This window comes from Anopheles arabiensis, chromosome 3 (genome assembly GCF_016920715.1).
Source record: "Anopheles arabiensis isolate DONGOLA chromosome 3, AaraD3, whole genome shotgun sequence".
NCBI lineage: Eukaryota > Metazoa > Arthropoda > Insecta > Diptera > Culicidae > Anopheles > Anopheles arabiensis.
Window position 1 is genome coordinate 15,076,865 of NC_053518.1, and position 15,072 is coordinate 15,091,936.

Consider the following 15,072-nt stretch of genomic DNA (forward strand, 5'->3'; position numbering starts at 1 on the left):
CGGGCGACACCTTGCACTCCGTTTCGAAGTGCTGCTGATAATATACAGCGGCGTGGAGAGTGTATTGGGTGGAGAGAAAGTACCGGTGAGTTGTATCCAGCCGGCACTGGAATGGCTTGGCAATCATCTCCACCTAAGAGGGTGGACGGGCCTTTCAATCCTTAAGGGACGGCGGCACCCCCGGTAGGATTCGGGCCAGATTGGAGCGCTCAATTATTCTGCAAACAGTGCACCAGTGCAACGGTGTCTGTCGAACGCCCGGGTGCTTGTTCCTGCGACAAGCCGGATATTGAGTAAGTGGTTATTTAGTAACTGTATATTGCTGTCAGCGGACCAATGGATGGGGACTGTCGTAACCGCAAGTAGCGCAATCGGTATTATTATTATTGGCATTAGGCTCGGTTGGGGTTCGGTAGCGCTTTCGATGGGTTACGGTCGTACCGGCAGATTAACGCCTGCGGGAAACCGTACTGCGTTAGATGGTGGATATGTTTTGCAGAAAAAGGGTGCAACATCTAATGAAAGCAGGAGACATCTATGTTGGTTATATGAAAATTAGTTCAGTAGGATTTTCCCACAGTTAGTTACGGGGAATAAATGGATTTAAATATGACACATTTTTATTGAACGCACTGGTTTATTTAAATTTTATTTTATTTATTCCATGATGCTCATATAATCGTTTCTTTTTCTTTCTTTATTTTGGAATATATCTACATAATATTAAAATGTTAATTTTTATTCATTATATTGACAAGGAGAATGATCTAAGCGCTAATTTCAACGAAGTTTACGAACAATTTCCGCTGAAGCTCATGGATCAAAACCATACAACAATCTTGTGTGTCAAAAATTCTTATAAACCTTAACAGAAACATCGAGCAAACTCATCATCACAACGACCCCCTTAGCAACATACATGTGAACACTACGATTGAATTCCATTTCCCTTGATTCGCTCATTAAAATGTAAATGAAAAGTGTTCAGTTCGTTGTGGGTGTCTTCGATGAACTTTTGTAATTAACTTTTTCCCAATGTAAAACACTGACGCCTTGTTTACGCTTTGCACACGCAGCGCAGCGGTATTGCGCATAAAAATTACAAATGTAAATGAGATGAAGAAAAAGTCTGCTTATTAAAGTGAAACGTTCCTAAAAGGATGTTGCTTGTTGCAAACGTTAATCATTTATATGTAAGTACATTACTATATCGGCTACGACATACTTAGACACGTTATATACATCAAAGGTAGTTTATTTACAACTTTAAATAATGGTCTTAAGAGTATTGTCGAATTAACGGTAGACTTGATTTCTGTTGAATGTTCTCTTTGATAATATGATCTAATGGCTTCTAAAGAAAAATAAAGAGCAATTTTTTTAATTGCAAACACTCAAAACACAGTCAAAACTAGATAAATAACTGACCAAAACTAGATTCATACTATCTTAAAATTTTCCTTAAATTAGTTACATCGAATGCTATCATTTAGGCATCAGCAATATATTCTATATTTTTGTATTTTAATTCTAATACTAATTTCTAGTTATAACTTAAAACGCACCCCTCTAATGTATCGACCCGGTTTGAAATGATCAAACATAAGGTTTGGCTAAAAGCGTTCAAGTAACTAAAAAAACCCTGAGCTGCAAGTAAATGTTAACACCCGAAGACACTTGCAGCTAGCAAATGAAATTGTTTTCCAACTCCACTTGAAATTCCCAATCCGCGGATTCCCTGCCTCTATCTTTGAAAATCGCACCCAAACTCGAAAGCTCGATGAATTATAGAACAGCGTTCGACTCGCAACCATTCGTCCTTTTTCCGCCGGCATCAGTGAAAAGATGCAAGCAAGCGATAAAGCACCCGTAAATTGCACCGTCACAGTGTAAACTCAATCGAAATGAAATATATTGAGCACTGCGATGAGATAAATGAAATGTAATATAAGTGGGAAAATTGCAATCAAGTGCAGCAGGGGAAGCAAGAGGAGCGAGAACACCGCGGAAGTAGCCATTTTGGAAGCGCGTTCCTCCACTTGAAGCACAAAAGGATACACGCAAGACGCTAGCGAATAGTTTGAAGGGGAGAGCGCGGGTGAAAAACCAACATTCAAAAGCCAAATGGGAAAAGGGCTTTGTTTTGCAAGCAGCGGGAATGCGAAAACGGGGAACTACAAAAAAGGATTCTTGCGAGAAAACCCCGGAAATGGCACCTAAAAATTTATCGGATGACAATGATCAAACGTACCGAAATGTCGGGACCAGGGAAGTGCTGCATTGTTGTAAGATTGCTGCATCCGATGCAACGGTGTGCTGAAATTACAAAAGCACCCGTGAAGTATCGTCCAATTGCGACGAAGGAACAGTGGTTCAATAGTATATGTGTGAAGGGACATAGGGTTATTGTATTTTGAATCATATTATTTTCAAAAATGCATTTTTGTTACCATATGCAGGTATCATCACGGATTTGGCAGTTTATTTTATGTTTAACTATGTTTTTTTTAACTATTTTAAGCTTACTGGATGCATTTTGGTCAGCTTTTGTCGGTTTGAAGAGTAAGTTTCTTTTACGTTATTTGACTGTAACAATATAAAAAGAATATGTTTTCCGTATTTAAGTATGCTTTACCTGCATTTAATGATAACTCAATTTATTTTATTATCCATTAAAACAAATCAAAAATTAAATATTCATTATAAAATTGAGGATTTGAGAGGATTTTGCAAAAAATATTTGCATGCGCTAGTGCTGGTAGTTTTTTCACAGAAAACTCCCCCTTTTGGAATAAGTATGAAATATTTAACAAACATAACGCTAAAACTCATATTAAGCATTGTTTTCAATAGAATAATCTCCAAATTCGTGTTTGAAGTTCCAAAACAATCCAAAAGGTCACTTAAAAAACATCTTGAGCGTTTGAAAACTCGCACTGCGTCTGTGAAAATAGCATCGGTGTGGTGAAACAACAAGTTTTGACAGTTGAATTGAATCTTGGCCTACTGGAATTGTTTTGCTGACATTCTTGGTTCTGACTTGTTAGGCCCTGTATTTAAAAAAATGTATTACTAGATTTCTACTAGAAATATATGGATAATTATATGAAAATATGATTAACCCGTATGAACAAACCAAAAAGTAAATCAATAAGAAGCAGGCATTTTTCAACATTTTTTTCATTTGAATTAAGAAATTGCTACTTGAAAATTTAAAACATGTTTTATAACTTTCTGCAATTAAATAAATAGGTGTGTCATGCCTTGAAAAAGCAGGCAAAATACATGGCAGTTCATGGCTATTCAAAGATAACTTTTGTTCCATACATTCCGGCAGCAGGACACCTGTCGCCCCATTGTGCTTCTGCTTTCTTTCCTGTGTGTGAGTGTTTAAAGAAACGATGAGAACTACTTGATCTGTTTTATTATTTTCGGCTCGCCACTCAACACACTGCGAACCGGGTCGAAATTGGCGAAAGCCTCCAAATACACACATACATTCGACATGCTTTCCCCTTCAGGCACCAAGGGCCCCCTGTATCGAGTGCCTTAGCGCACTCCACCGATTTCGCGCTCCGCAATCGCCATCGCACCAAGTACGGTCTATCAAGTATGTGCCCATCGTACAGTGTTTTCATTCCACCACCATCCCATCCCATCCTCCCAATCACAGCGCAACAAGATAAAAGGAGAAGAAGAAATTCCATAAATTGTCTTGGGTGCACAGTGTCATTTCCGGAAGTGGAGAATCGAACGAAATTGCCGAATGTGTTCTGTTCCTGGGGATTGAGTTTCGAGCACGGGGCACTTCAGTCGGGCCCAGCACTATTACATTGGCTTTGTGTGTTTTTGTCTTCTTATTTCTATTCAAACCCCACGGTGGCACGGGAAGACGGGTGGTGTGCCCCAAAACGTGGACCACGAACTCTGTCGAGGGATTATTGCACAATCGCAATCGCAAGCACTGCTGGATCACTTACAGCCCGGAAGTGTCTAGTTTGTGCCCGGGGATCATCTTTTGAGAGCATGGGGCCCAATGTGTTCCAAGATATTGCCGGTGCCTTCACCTTTCCCAGCGCTCGTTTTTATGAAGGGAAAACGGAAAAAAGGACAGTCAGAGGGGCTAGTGTTTTACCGTTCGATGGGCTTTCTATTGAATTATGTGACCGGAAAGGCAAGCAAAGAACAATTGGGCACATTCCACACCTTTTTACGATGAAACCCAGCCCGACTCAGCCCGCCACCCTCTTGCTGCCAGGGTTCCGGATGCCGATCGCTGATTAAAGGACACTGTGGCTGTATGATGAAACGGCCGAAAAGATACAACAAAATTGACACATAAAAACTTGTGCCTGGTTTCGGTGCCATGCTTAGGACTATGCCAGTACAGGCACGTTCACACCTTTGCACCGCCACACCGTGACGCACCCTGCCTGTACGGTCTCACCAACTAAAGATAATGCCAACGTTTCGTATGGGCCGACCTCAAGCCCTCGGTTCGATAGTTATCACGCATCAAATTTATGTGACCACACTTCAGCACACACCCACAGGCATGCATACGACGCCTAAAGTTACACCGTAGGTCCAACCTCGACATACGTGACACACACGTGTTCGACACACTGCTCGTTATCGGTTTCTCGGGAGGACTTTGGGCCCCGGGTCAGGATATAGGATTAACCTCTAACGACGACAGCGTTAGTACCAAAGATTGAGGGAACCCAAGCTGCCCCTCTCCCATCCAGCCCACAAACTGTGGTTTGATGCTAGTTTATGATATAATGATAAGATGGGGAAGGATACAATCCTAACCCCAACCTTTTACCCACGGCTAATCAAAGTGATGGGAAAATTCGGTCCAATAATGCGAGAAACATCGAAAGACATCGACAACAATAGGAATGGGTCTTAAATTCAAGCTTAAGGCCGATTTAATGCAACTAAATCGACTGGGTAGTGGCAATCCCGGCGGTTAAAGTGCAACCTTAAAGCAGGATGAATTAGCGGATGTACCATTTGTATCACTGACTAATCTTGCTTTATTCGCACAAAGTCTGGTTAATAGTGCTATCTTACACTATGGAACAGCATAAGTTAGTTTAATGGCGAAAACATGTTTTGAAGCGATCCATTGCCATACAAGAAACGAATTTCAAGTGGTTTGAATCGTTTCTTTTAATTCTATATGAATGAAAATTAATGTCTTTTTTGGAAGCATTTCAAAGAATTGATGGCATATGTTCATATATTGTACACTTTACAAGCCATGGACCTTTTAGAGCGATGAGTATGTTTAGTGCTCAAGTTTCAGCAAAACAAATGAAAACAATCGGGTTAAGTGACAAAAAAATATGTATATATTATTTGTCATATCATATGATAAAATGAATAACATCCAAAACCATGAAAAATAAAATCTTAAGACATTTATCTAAAAAATGCTGAAATTCAGCTATAAATACTGAATAAAACTGTCGTGTTAAGAAATATGATTGTATTGGTTCATTATTCTATAATTAAGATGACAAATTCTTAATAGTAAAACATAACTTAAACCAAGATTTAAGGAACATTACCAAAATCATCTCAGTTATCATCGGCTAAATTATATTAAAAATGACACTACTCAAAAATTAAACACAGTTTTTTTACAGTTTTTACGAATTTTCACCAAAATAAACATAAAATGTCAAAATATTATATAATAAGGCACTAATAGATCTTTTTAATGACATATTTTAATGGCCCTTTCAATGGTTTAAGTTAGAAAAATAAACTTTTAGTAGAACAATATTTATCATCCAAGTTGTATTTTATTGTGTCCTATCATATTGAATTTTAACAATTGGGTACAAACAAGGCTAAAGCTCAATATTCATTTGTTTTCCATATCTCGTTTTAATGAGTTTAATGATACCTTTGATACACCAGGTTTAAAGGCATGATGCTACAAATTTGGGGTTTGACGTGTGGCTCTATATGGAATGTTGACATGATTTCAGCCACCAACTGTCAAACTCTATATAAAAACCTGTATCGTTAAAGGTCCTTCAAAGAGGCGAATCAGCTAGACCTCAAAGTTTTTATAAAAATAAAATTTACAAACTAAAAAAAGCCCCACAGTCAGAAAAGGAAATAATAAAACACTTTTTTCTTCATGTTAAAATAAATGTATCTAAATGTAAAAAGTTTTATTATCATGATCCAAACATGCAGTGAGACTCTCATCAACAATTAAGAAAGAAAAAGGATTAAAAACTATTTTAAAAGTAATTAAAACGCATACGAATTGATATGAGCTTCCACGCCGAGTAAACGTTCATTCTAATGAAGCCATTCCACTTCACTTCCTCACATGGAACCGAAGCTGCTTTCTCAACAGATCCAGCACCATCTTGCGCTTGTACGCCTCGTTTGCCTCTCGGAACAGTGTTTTCCTGTTTTTGCGTGCCTCCTTTTCTGCCTCCTTCAGTACATCAAGCGGCAGTAGATCCAGCTCGGAAAGAAGATCCTTCAAATGGTTACAGGATTTGTTCATAAAGATTCAGTTTCTATACTTCTACAAGCGTCTTTACTAACCATTATGTGTTGATGTATAGCGGACAGCTTATCCTTGGCAGCTATTTCAACGATCTCAACCTGCCGGTGCTGCAGCTTGCGCACAAACAGATACAGCTGACCGACGGCGGATGTTGTAATGCGCATTACTTTACTGTAGATAGTTTAATAAAATAAGGAGTAACAACATAACAAACAATATTCCGTAATGTTTAAACTCAACCACTTACTTGAACACAGTCATTTTCAGCGGTTCTCCCATCAGATTGTAGAACTCAGTGCGCAACGTTTCATTCTTGCTCTGTATCGACTCCACTTTCGCCCCGTACAGATTGAGCAGATCGTGATGGTTGGTGAAGTAACGGGGGAACTGCTCCAGCACCTCCTTGTAGTGGTAGTCAATCTTGCTAAACACCATCAGCTTCTGGTTGTACTTGTTTATCAAATCGATCGTGCGCAGGTTCAGCTGTGCCAGGCCACGCTGCAGCAGCGCCACATCCGGCTCGCAACCCGGCAAGCGCTCCAGCTCGGGGAACGTTTTTTCCACATAGAATGCCGCTATTTCCGTTCCAATATTTCTACCCTCGGTGCGTATAAACAGGGATTTACAATTCCTGATCGCTTCCGACACCTGAGGAAAGACAGGGTTATGAATTTTGGGATGCGGTTCCGCCCCGGCAGTAAAAGATGCTTTGACGTACCGTGTACAACGATCCATCCGGTGCTCGATGGAAGAAATCATTCGCCAGGCGCCATTGAGAATCCATCAGCAAGTAATAGTAATTCTGGGAATTTGGAACAAACAGCAAACAATTACACACCCAATTCTCGAAAACCTTAAACTTTGACAGCAACTCTTCGGACTGGGGGGAGAAGCAGAGAGAATATCTCGACTCCCAAAAGTTTCCTCAAGCAGGTTGTTTCAATTAATCTGAACAATCACTTGCCGCTCGCCACCCCTAGCAGTATACCAGAACAAACAACCGTAATTGTCCCACCTTCACGTCTTTCCAGCTCCGAAAACAAGGTGGAGAGAGGTAAAAACAAATCCATCAACTAACATCAACACTCCAACGGACGGCCCAAACACTAGCGAGAATCAAAAGTATTTTAAGCGGGCAGTGCTTTCGGGTTTTCCCGGAAGTTACTCGCAGGAATTCTCTTTTTGCGATACGTTTGCCCATCAAAGCTGCCCCCGGGCGGAGTGGATGAAATCACCTCCAGTTTACCTGTATTTCCTCTACCTTACCCTAATTTGCATAACCTTAGTCCAGCGCTGCTCCAGCAGCAGTATACGCTCCGTAATGGTATCCATCTTGTTTTGACGATTCTGAAGCAGGGTCCGCAGGCGGACCGTTTCCTGCGTTGCTTCCGTTTCCTGGTCAATGGCTGCAACCAGCTTCGAGTATGCTTCTTCCTTCCAAACTTTGAACAGCGGTCTTATGCGCTGGAAAAGGTCGTTGAACGTACATTCAGCAGCACCAGGTTCGGTCATTCCGGTGGCAGAGACGATGCAGGGACGGCAACCGGACCGGCAAAAGGAAACCGAATTTCAAAGTAATAACCAAACTTTACCCCGTTCGTTTGCTTCGTTTTTCGTTCAACAACAACGTCCATCGTGCGTTCCACTACCGTACCTTGCAAAAGTTTTTAATCCAATTCGCATACTGACGCTCGAGCGATTGCCGGGCCCGGCGCTGCAACAGATTCTCCTCGATGAAATACTTCAGAAACACCTTACGCCGCTGGTCGCGCATGTTGAGGATGTCCGTTTTCGGGCAGAACTTACGCACCCGGGGCCGGTAGCGCAGCTCGTGGATGTAGTAGTTGTCCCATTCGGTGGCGAGCCGGCTGTAGTACTTCGTTTTCGCGCCAAGCTGCTCCTCCTCGAACTCGGGCGCGTTTACCTGCAGCCGTTGGCGTATGTCGGGCCGGGAACGCATCAGGCTGGTGTAGTACTTGGAGCGTTGTTTGTCTAAACAGGTGAAAGCAGATTGACTGTGAGTAAAGTTGATTTTTTTGTTATAAACATAAAAAAATAAAGAAAGGAGTTCTAACATAAAATCTAAATTAAATAGACTAATGAGTATTTCAGCCAATCTTTTAACAATTATCTTTATGACACAAGATGATATTAAGTCCTGTAGCGGAGTTTGGGGTAAGTGTGTGACCTTAAGCATTTCATGGCGGAAGCGAACTCATTAAAACCAGTTTATCAATAACCGATTTAGATCTCATAACCATTTTACACCTATTTTCTCACTTATAACTGAGTTTCCGTGGATATCACCAAAAATGCTTGGTGGTGCTCTTGCCCCTACGGCACTCTTGCCCCAAATTCCGCTATGTTTTTTAAGGATTATACACCAATGTGCTTTTTAGGTTTAAGATAAAAAGGTAACAAAAACAGTCAGTTAAAGCCTGAACAATTCCTTTAAGATATGTACCGCTAGTTTGTTTTAAAACACAATTTGTACTTCCTAAAGCGTATTTTACTGTGCAATCATGTTCTTTTTGTCAATATAAACTGTTTCATTCGAAATGCGACGTCCTACTAAACATCACACAAGTATCTAAAAAAAACTTAGGAAACTTGATTTCATTAGGCATCCCACTCCAATCCCTTTTATCTCTCTCTTTCACTAATCGATCTCTAATCGACAATTTATAATCATTTTTGGATGAAACAATTATTTGATTTTCATAATCGATTTTCCTCCAAGAACTGTTCAACATGTTACTAAAGTCGACAAAAACTATATACTCACATCGCTTAAAGTCCCGCATCTTGTCGTAAAACTCCGGATCGATGTAAAACGCTCCCTTCCGGGTGTCATTCTTCGACAGGCTCTTGAACCGATTCGGCGGAAAGCGAAGCTCCAGCTTCTCCACCACCGGTTTCGGCTCCTCCACACGCAGCCCTTGCAGTTTCGCCTTCTTCCTGCTCGTTTCCGACAGATTATCTTCCGAGGCCGTTTCGCACGCCTTAAAATCCTGAAAGCTAGTCATACGCCGCTCCAACCCCTCATCGTACATCCGGCGAAACTGCTGTGACTTCTGCTCGATGAAGCGATAGTATCGCTGCCGCTGCTCACTCACCACTTTCACCGGTTCCGGCTCCTCCACCTTCGAAGCTTTACACTCCGTCCGCGACCGTCCACTGCTGGAACCACGGGAAGAGCTCGCACCGCCCCCCTCATAGTGCTTACCCTTCTTCCGGCGCCGACCCGCTCGCATGTTCTCGAGCGACCGATCGTACAGCAGCATGGTGATGCGCTTGAGCCGGTTCTTCTGCAGCCAGCGGCTGCGCAGCCGGTCCTTGCGCTTCTTCTTCTGCCGCTTTATCGTCGGGATGGGGAAGTAGGGCGTCCGCAGGAAGGAAAGGATCTTGACCTCCTCCATCTGGTCCTCGTCCTCAGAGGAGTCGCTGCTTTTCGGACACAACGGAATCCTCATGTGAGACAGGCGGGTATCGATTAGGTTACGCTCACCTTCCTTCTTGGTGTCCATCTCGCGGTACGACCGCACCAGCAGGCTCAGCGGGATGCCGAACTTGGTTTCGTTCTCCAGCAGCGGATCCTGCACCGGCAGCTGCGTGAACGGCCCGTACATGTGGCCCTCCACGTGCGGGATCTTGGTCGCGCGGCGCACCTTCGTCACGCGCCGCCCCTCGTTCGAGATGTACTCGTGCGAGCGGGTGTCCACCGAGGAGCACAGTTCCGATTCCAGCGTTTCGCGTTCGCGCTTCATCATCGCGATGTTGTTGCGGTTCCGAAAGTTGTACCGTTCGCGCATTGCCCAATCGCGGAACGACACGTTCTGACCAGCCGACGGTCGATCGTCTTCCAGCAGGATCTTGTCCAACCGCTTGATCATCTCGCGGTAATCATCGTTCGTCATCTTCTTGCGCACTGTACAGCGCAACACGTCCGACTGGTCGGACGGTGTGGAGTGCTCGATATTGCCCGCCGTTTGCAATTCGTCCGTCATTTTCTTGATAAACTCGGTCACGTTTTGTGCCTTGCGCCGCTGGTCACCTCGATGCCGGGAGAGGTTCACATTGCGCAAATCTTCCGTCAACGTTTCCAGTATGCGGTTGGACGTACGCATCCTCATCAGCTTCTGCACGGTCGAGAACCGTTGCGGGTGCAGCTTGGAGCGATAGTTGGGCTTCTTGCTACCGAGACCACCCATAAAGTTAACCTCATTCGGGGGCTTATTGTAGGGGATTTCATAGTTGTGATTTTGGTAGGGTAAGTTCGATGACACTTCCTCCCGGTTCCAGACGAAATTTTTCGTTCCCTGTTAGCAGTATCGTTGTTAATACGTAAATAGTTTCGTACAAATTCCGTCCAGCATCACTCAAGTCTTACCTGCAGCACAGAACGATGGCTTGATGTGCTGGGATTGGTTCCCGGGAGCAGCGAACTGGCACTTTTCCGCGTGGACATCTTGATGAACGTTTCGTAACTGAGCTGTGACCGTTTCCGGGCATACCTTCGCAGTGTATTTGCAGGAATTTTAACCCCACTTTCGCAAACAAACACGTTGCTAGGTGAGTGTTGAATACTCCGTTGTTTACACTGCGCGCACAGAGGACCGTCTAACCATGCCAACGGTGCATCGGTTTATTTATTCACCCATAATAAAGGACTATTTTGCAATCGTTCTGTTTTTCTGGTATGCATGCTGATGCATCAAAATCTCTGTTGATGTTACTGATGTAGAGTAAAAATACCTCCTTAAATACCTAAAAAAAGTGCACCTTTAGATCTGTTTTGTAATGTTCATCCAATATGCTAGGTTTCCTGAGTTATGTCTTGACTGTGTGCGCGATTCTTTAGCCTTTTTTCGATTATTGTCTCCGTTCAAATCTCTTTTCAGCTCTTCTTCTAAAACTATGCCATATTATTATTATTATTATTATTATTATTTATTAACGTTATCGGACAATAGGCCTAAATAACAGATACAAATTCTTAATTAGTAAACAACTTAAACATAAATAACACTAGCCCTTTACAACTGACGAAGGTGAGAAACAGGGATATGAAAATCTGCAGATGATTCAAGTCTATTGTAGCTGACATACATTTTAATTAACGGATCGTTAGCGCCAAACGAAGAAGATCGAAATGGGATCCTGATTAAAGACCTGCTTCTAAGATCCCTAGTAGGTGCAGAAAAACTGATCAGATTTAAAATTTCAGGTGCATCAATAAGCCCATTTAATAATTTATGCATGAAAATACATTGAGCATTCTTTCTCCTGTGTTCTAAAGTTTCTAGACCAAATAACTGACACCTGACATGGTACGGGGGGCGTGGCATTTGGTTTGACCAAGGAAGACGATAAAACATAGCGCGTGTCGCCTTTTTCTGAACTTTTTCTATCATGTCTATATAGGTCACTTGGTTTGGACACCAAACAACGCAAGCAAATTCTAGTATAGAACGGACTAGGGCACAGTATAACGATTTAAGACAGAAAGGATCTTTAAAGTCGGAAGAAGCACGTAGAATAACACCTAACATATTTAATGCTTTTGAGACGATTGTGTGGAAATGGCACGATAATATAAGTTTACTGTCTAACATTACTACTAAATCACGAGCTACAGATGACCGTGGCACACTGTCTTGACCTATTTTGTAATTAAAAGTTATTGGAATCCTTTTCTTAGAGAAAGTAATGCAGTTACATTTTTGTACATTCACAAACATTTCGTTATCATGGCACCACGTCAAAAAACGGTTTATGGAATCTTGAAGTATTTCGCAGTGATTTGAATTTTCAACAGCAAGGAACATCTTAAGATCGTCTGCATATAGTAAAACATTGACGTTGGGAACAGCAAACACAATATCACAATAATAAATATAATAAATAATAATGGCCCTAAAATGCTTCCTTGTGGAACACCAGAAAAGTTACAGAAAGGGTCAGAAAAAGTTTTTTCCAATTTTTACATTATTGCAACGGTTCATTAGGTAGCTTTCTAACCACGCTAAAAAATTTGAGTGTACACCATATTTTAATAATTTAGCAAGCAATAAGTAGTGGTTGACCTTGTCAAATGCAGCGCAGAAGTCGGTATAAATGACATCAACCTGGAGGCCCTTGTCAATATTGGAGTAGCAAAATTGAAGCAAATGAAGCAGGTTAGTTTCAATCGAACGTTTAGGCATGAAGCTGTGTTGCATAACAGATATAACAGGCAGGAAAGCGTAGGACATGTGGCGGAACATAACTTTTTCAAACAGCTTACTACAACCACATAACATAGAGATTCCGCGATAATTACATATATCAGATTTGTCTCCTTTTTTAAAGACAGGAAACATGTAAGAAGATTTCCATATTTGCGGGAAGCATTTCGACTGTAAGGATTTGTTGAAAAGTTGAGTCAGAATAGGCAAAAGAGCAGCCTTACAGTGAATAAGAATTGCACTGGGAATGTTGTCCGGCCCAGAGGCATACGAAAGCTTCAGTTGCGATATGGCAGCATCGACTTCATCTTCACTGATAGTAGATGTGGATAAGTCAACTGCGTCGTTGATTGCGGAAAGTGCTGAAGATAGGTTGAGAGGTTTCGAAGAATTGCAGGTGTACACGGAAGCAAAGTGTTCTGCAAAACCTTTGCAGAGGTCATCTTCACCCGAAATGATGTTTCCCTTGAAGTTCATTACAGCTGGAAGACGGTCGCAGGATTTCTTATTCCGTATGAATTTCCAGAATGCTAGTGGATCCTTTTTGAATCTGAATTCGATCTTTCTAACGTAGTCAGCATACGCAAAACGGTTTGACTGTTTGTAAATCCGAGCAGTGCGAGCAAAGTTTGCTTGGTTGGTGCTGTTTCGAAGACTGCGCAGTTTTTGTTGGGCATTAGATCTCCGGCGTTTGGCGACGCGTAGTGCATTATTAGCCCACGGTGGTTTTGATGGAGGATTAAAGCAGGGAACAAACTGTTCGAACAATCTATTTAGATGATTTGTGAAGCTTAATACGCTATCGTTGATATCGTGGTCTTTAATAATTCCTTAAATTTAATTATTTAAGACTTTAATAATTCCCAATTGGTTTGAGTTAGCGCTATTGTTAATTCATCAAATTTCGTACGTCTAAAGTTCAAATCTCTCCGTTCTGGGGACTCAGAAGACGACAAATTCTGTTGCGGAACCATGAAGCTGGTAAGTAGAGCAGGGTGATGTGGATCAGGTTCAACTATGGATTCGAAACTCAGTTCTAATGGGCTCAATCGTTCAACGGTCTGGTCATCCGCAAAAATTAAATCAAGTATAGTATTGTTGCAGTTGGTGATTGAATCAACTTGCTGAAGGCCGGCCAAATTAATTTCATCGAGGAGAATTTGGCAGGATGTATTCGTGAGTTGCTGAAGTCAAGCGAAGGAAAATCGTTCCGAGTAATCCATTTAAGATAGGGTTGATTAAAATCTCCGAGAATAATCAAATGATCGTCTTATTGTTCCAAGTAAAGAACAATATGAATGTTTGCCTATGATCCGCCATGCAGTACATGTTCAATTCAATTCATTACCACAAAGCTGGATAGTAAAATCCTTGCTACGGGGAGACTGTCCATTATTCTAGGTTTGAACCCATGGAATGTCCCGGGAATGTTAGGTTTTATTACATTCAAAACCTGTAAATAATGGCAATAATTTTCATAGAACTTCATCACTTAATTTAAAAAGAAAAACCTCTAATTTTGTAGGAAAATTAAGACTTACAGATATTATAGAAGGTGTTTCATGTTTTTAAAGACTATTACAAGTTCTAAATTATTTTCAAGCAGTTTCACGGCAAAAACCAAACAAACCTCGTTTATCAGGAATGTTTAACAACCATTTGTCATGTTATTTAGATTACGTAAGATATTTTCTCTTCGTTTTGATGCATTGCTACAAAATTTCTTTTAGAAAGTATCATCAAATTAGTATCTGTCAATCCTAATCGAGTCAATGATCTTGGATTATACGAAACAAATTTTTCCTTACCAAAAAATGTTCGATCCTGACGACGTCTACGATCTTGTTTGTTTAGTTTTTAATTACAATTTTTTTAGCTACTTCAATTAGGCTTCGCTTTTCACGGCGCAACGTTATTTGCCAACATTTATAAGCAAACGATTAGACTACGTGTCAATTTACTTGAATTATTATTTTTTAAATTACTGTCACTAATTTCTCAAAATATAATTTCTTCAATTTCACATTTTCACTAATCATCTCGTCGTGGTTTCTTATCGTCGATTCCTTAACGAAGCTCCATCGCCTAGCAGTCTCGGCGCTCTGCTTCTTCGGTATCACGATGACTTGTCAACACTTTCTCGGCTTCCAGCACCGACACGAAACAAACAGATCCCATTCCACAGACCCATCGGCCCCCGTGTCAGCCAATTTTGTTACCAATTCGCAGCCCGATCCGCGACGGCCCCGGTACAAAAACCCCGAACTATAATTGAAAGCGTAAACTTTGTTAATTAAGAAG

At 41.4% G+C, this 15,072-nt stretch overlaps 1 protein-coding gene across 1 annotated transcript; it reads right to left on the reverse strand.

The window, feature by feature from the left end:
- Window positions 1-5,808: 5,808 nt before the first annotated feature.
- LOC120904369 lies at window positions 5,809-11,057 on the reverse strand. Its single transcript, XM_040314287.1, has 8 exons — window positions 10,935-11,057; window positions 9,330-10,863; window positions 8,199-8,536; window positions 7,811-8,008; window positions 7,263-7,346; window positions 6,792-7,192; window positions 6,583-6,715; window positions 5,809-6,514 (listed from the first exon to the last, which is right to left on the reverse strand). The coding sequence occupies exons 1-8, from the start codon at window positions 11,010-11,012 to the stop codon at window positions 6,347-6,349; spliced, it is 2,934 nt and encodes a 977-aa protein (XP_040170221.1). The 5' UTR covers window positions 11,013-11,057; the 3' UTR covers window positions 5,809-6,346.
- Between the last annotated feature and the right edge of the window lie 4,015 nt (window positions 11,058-15,072).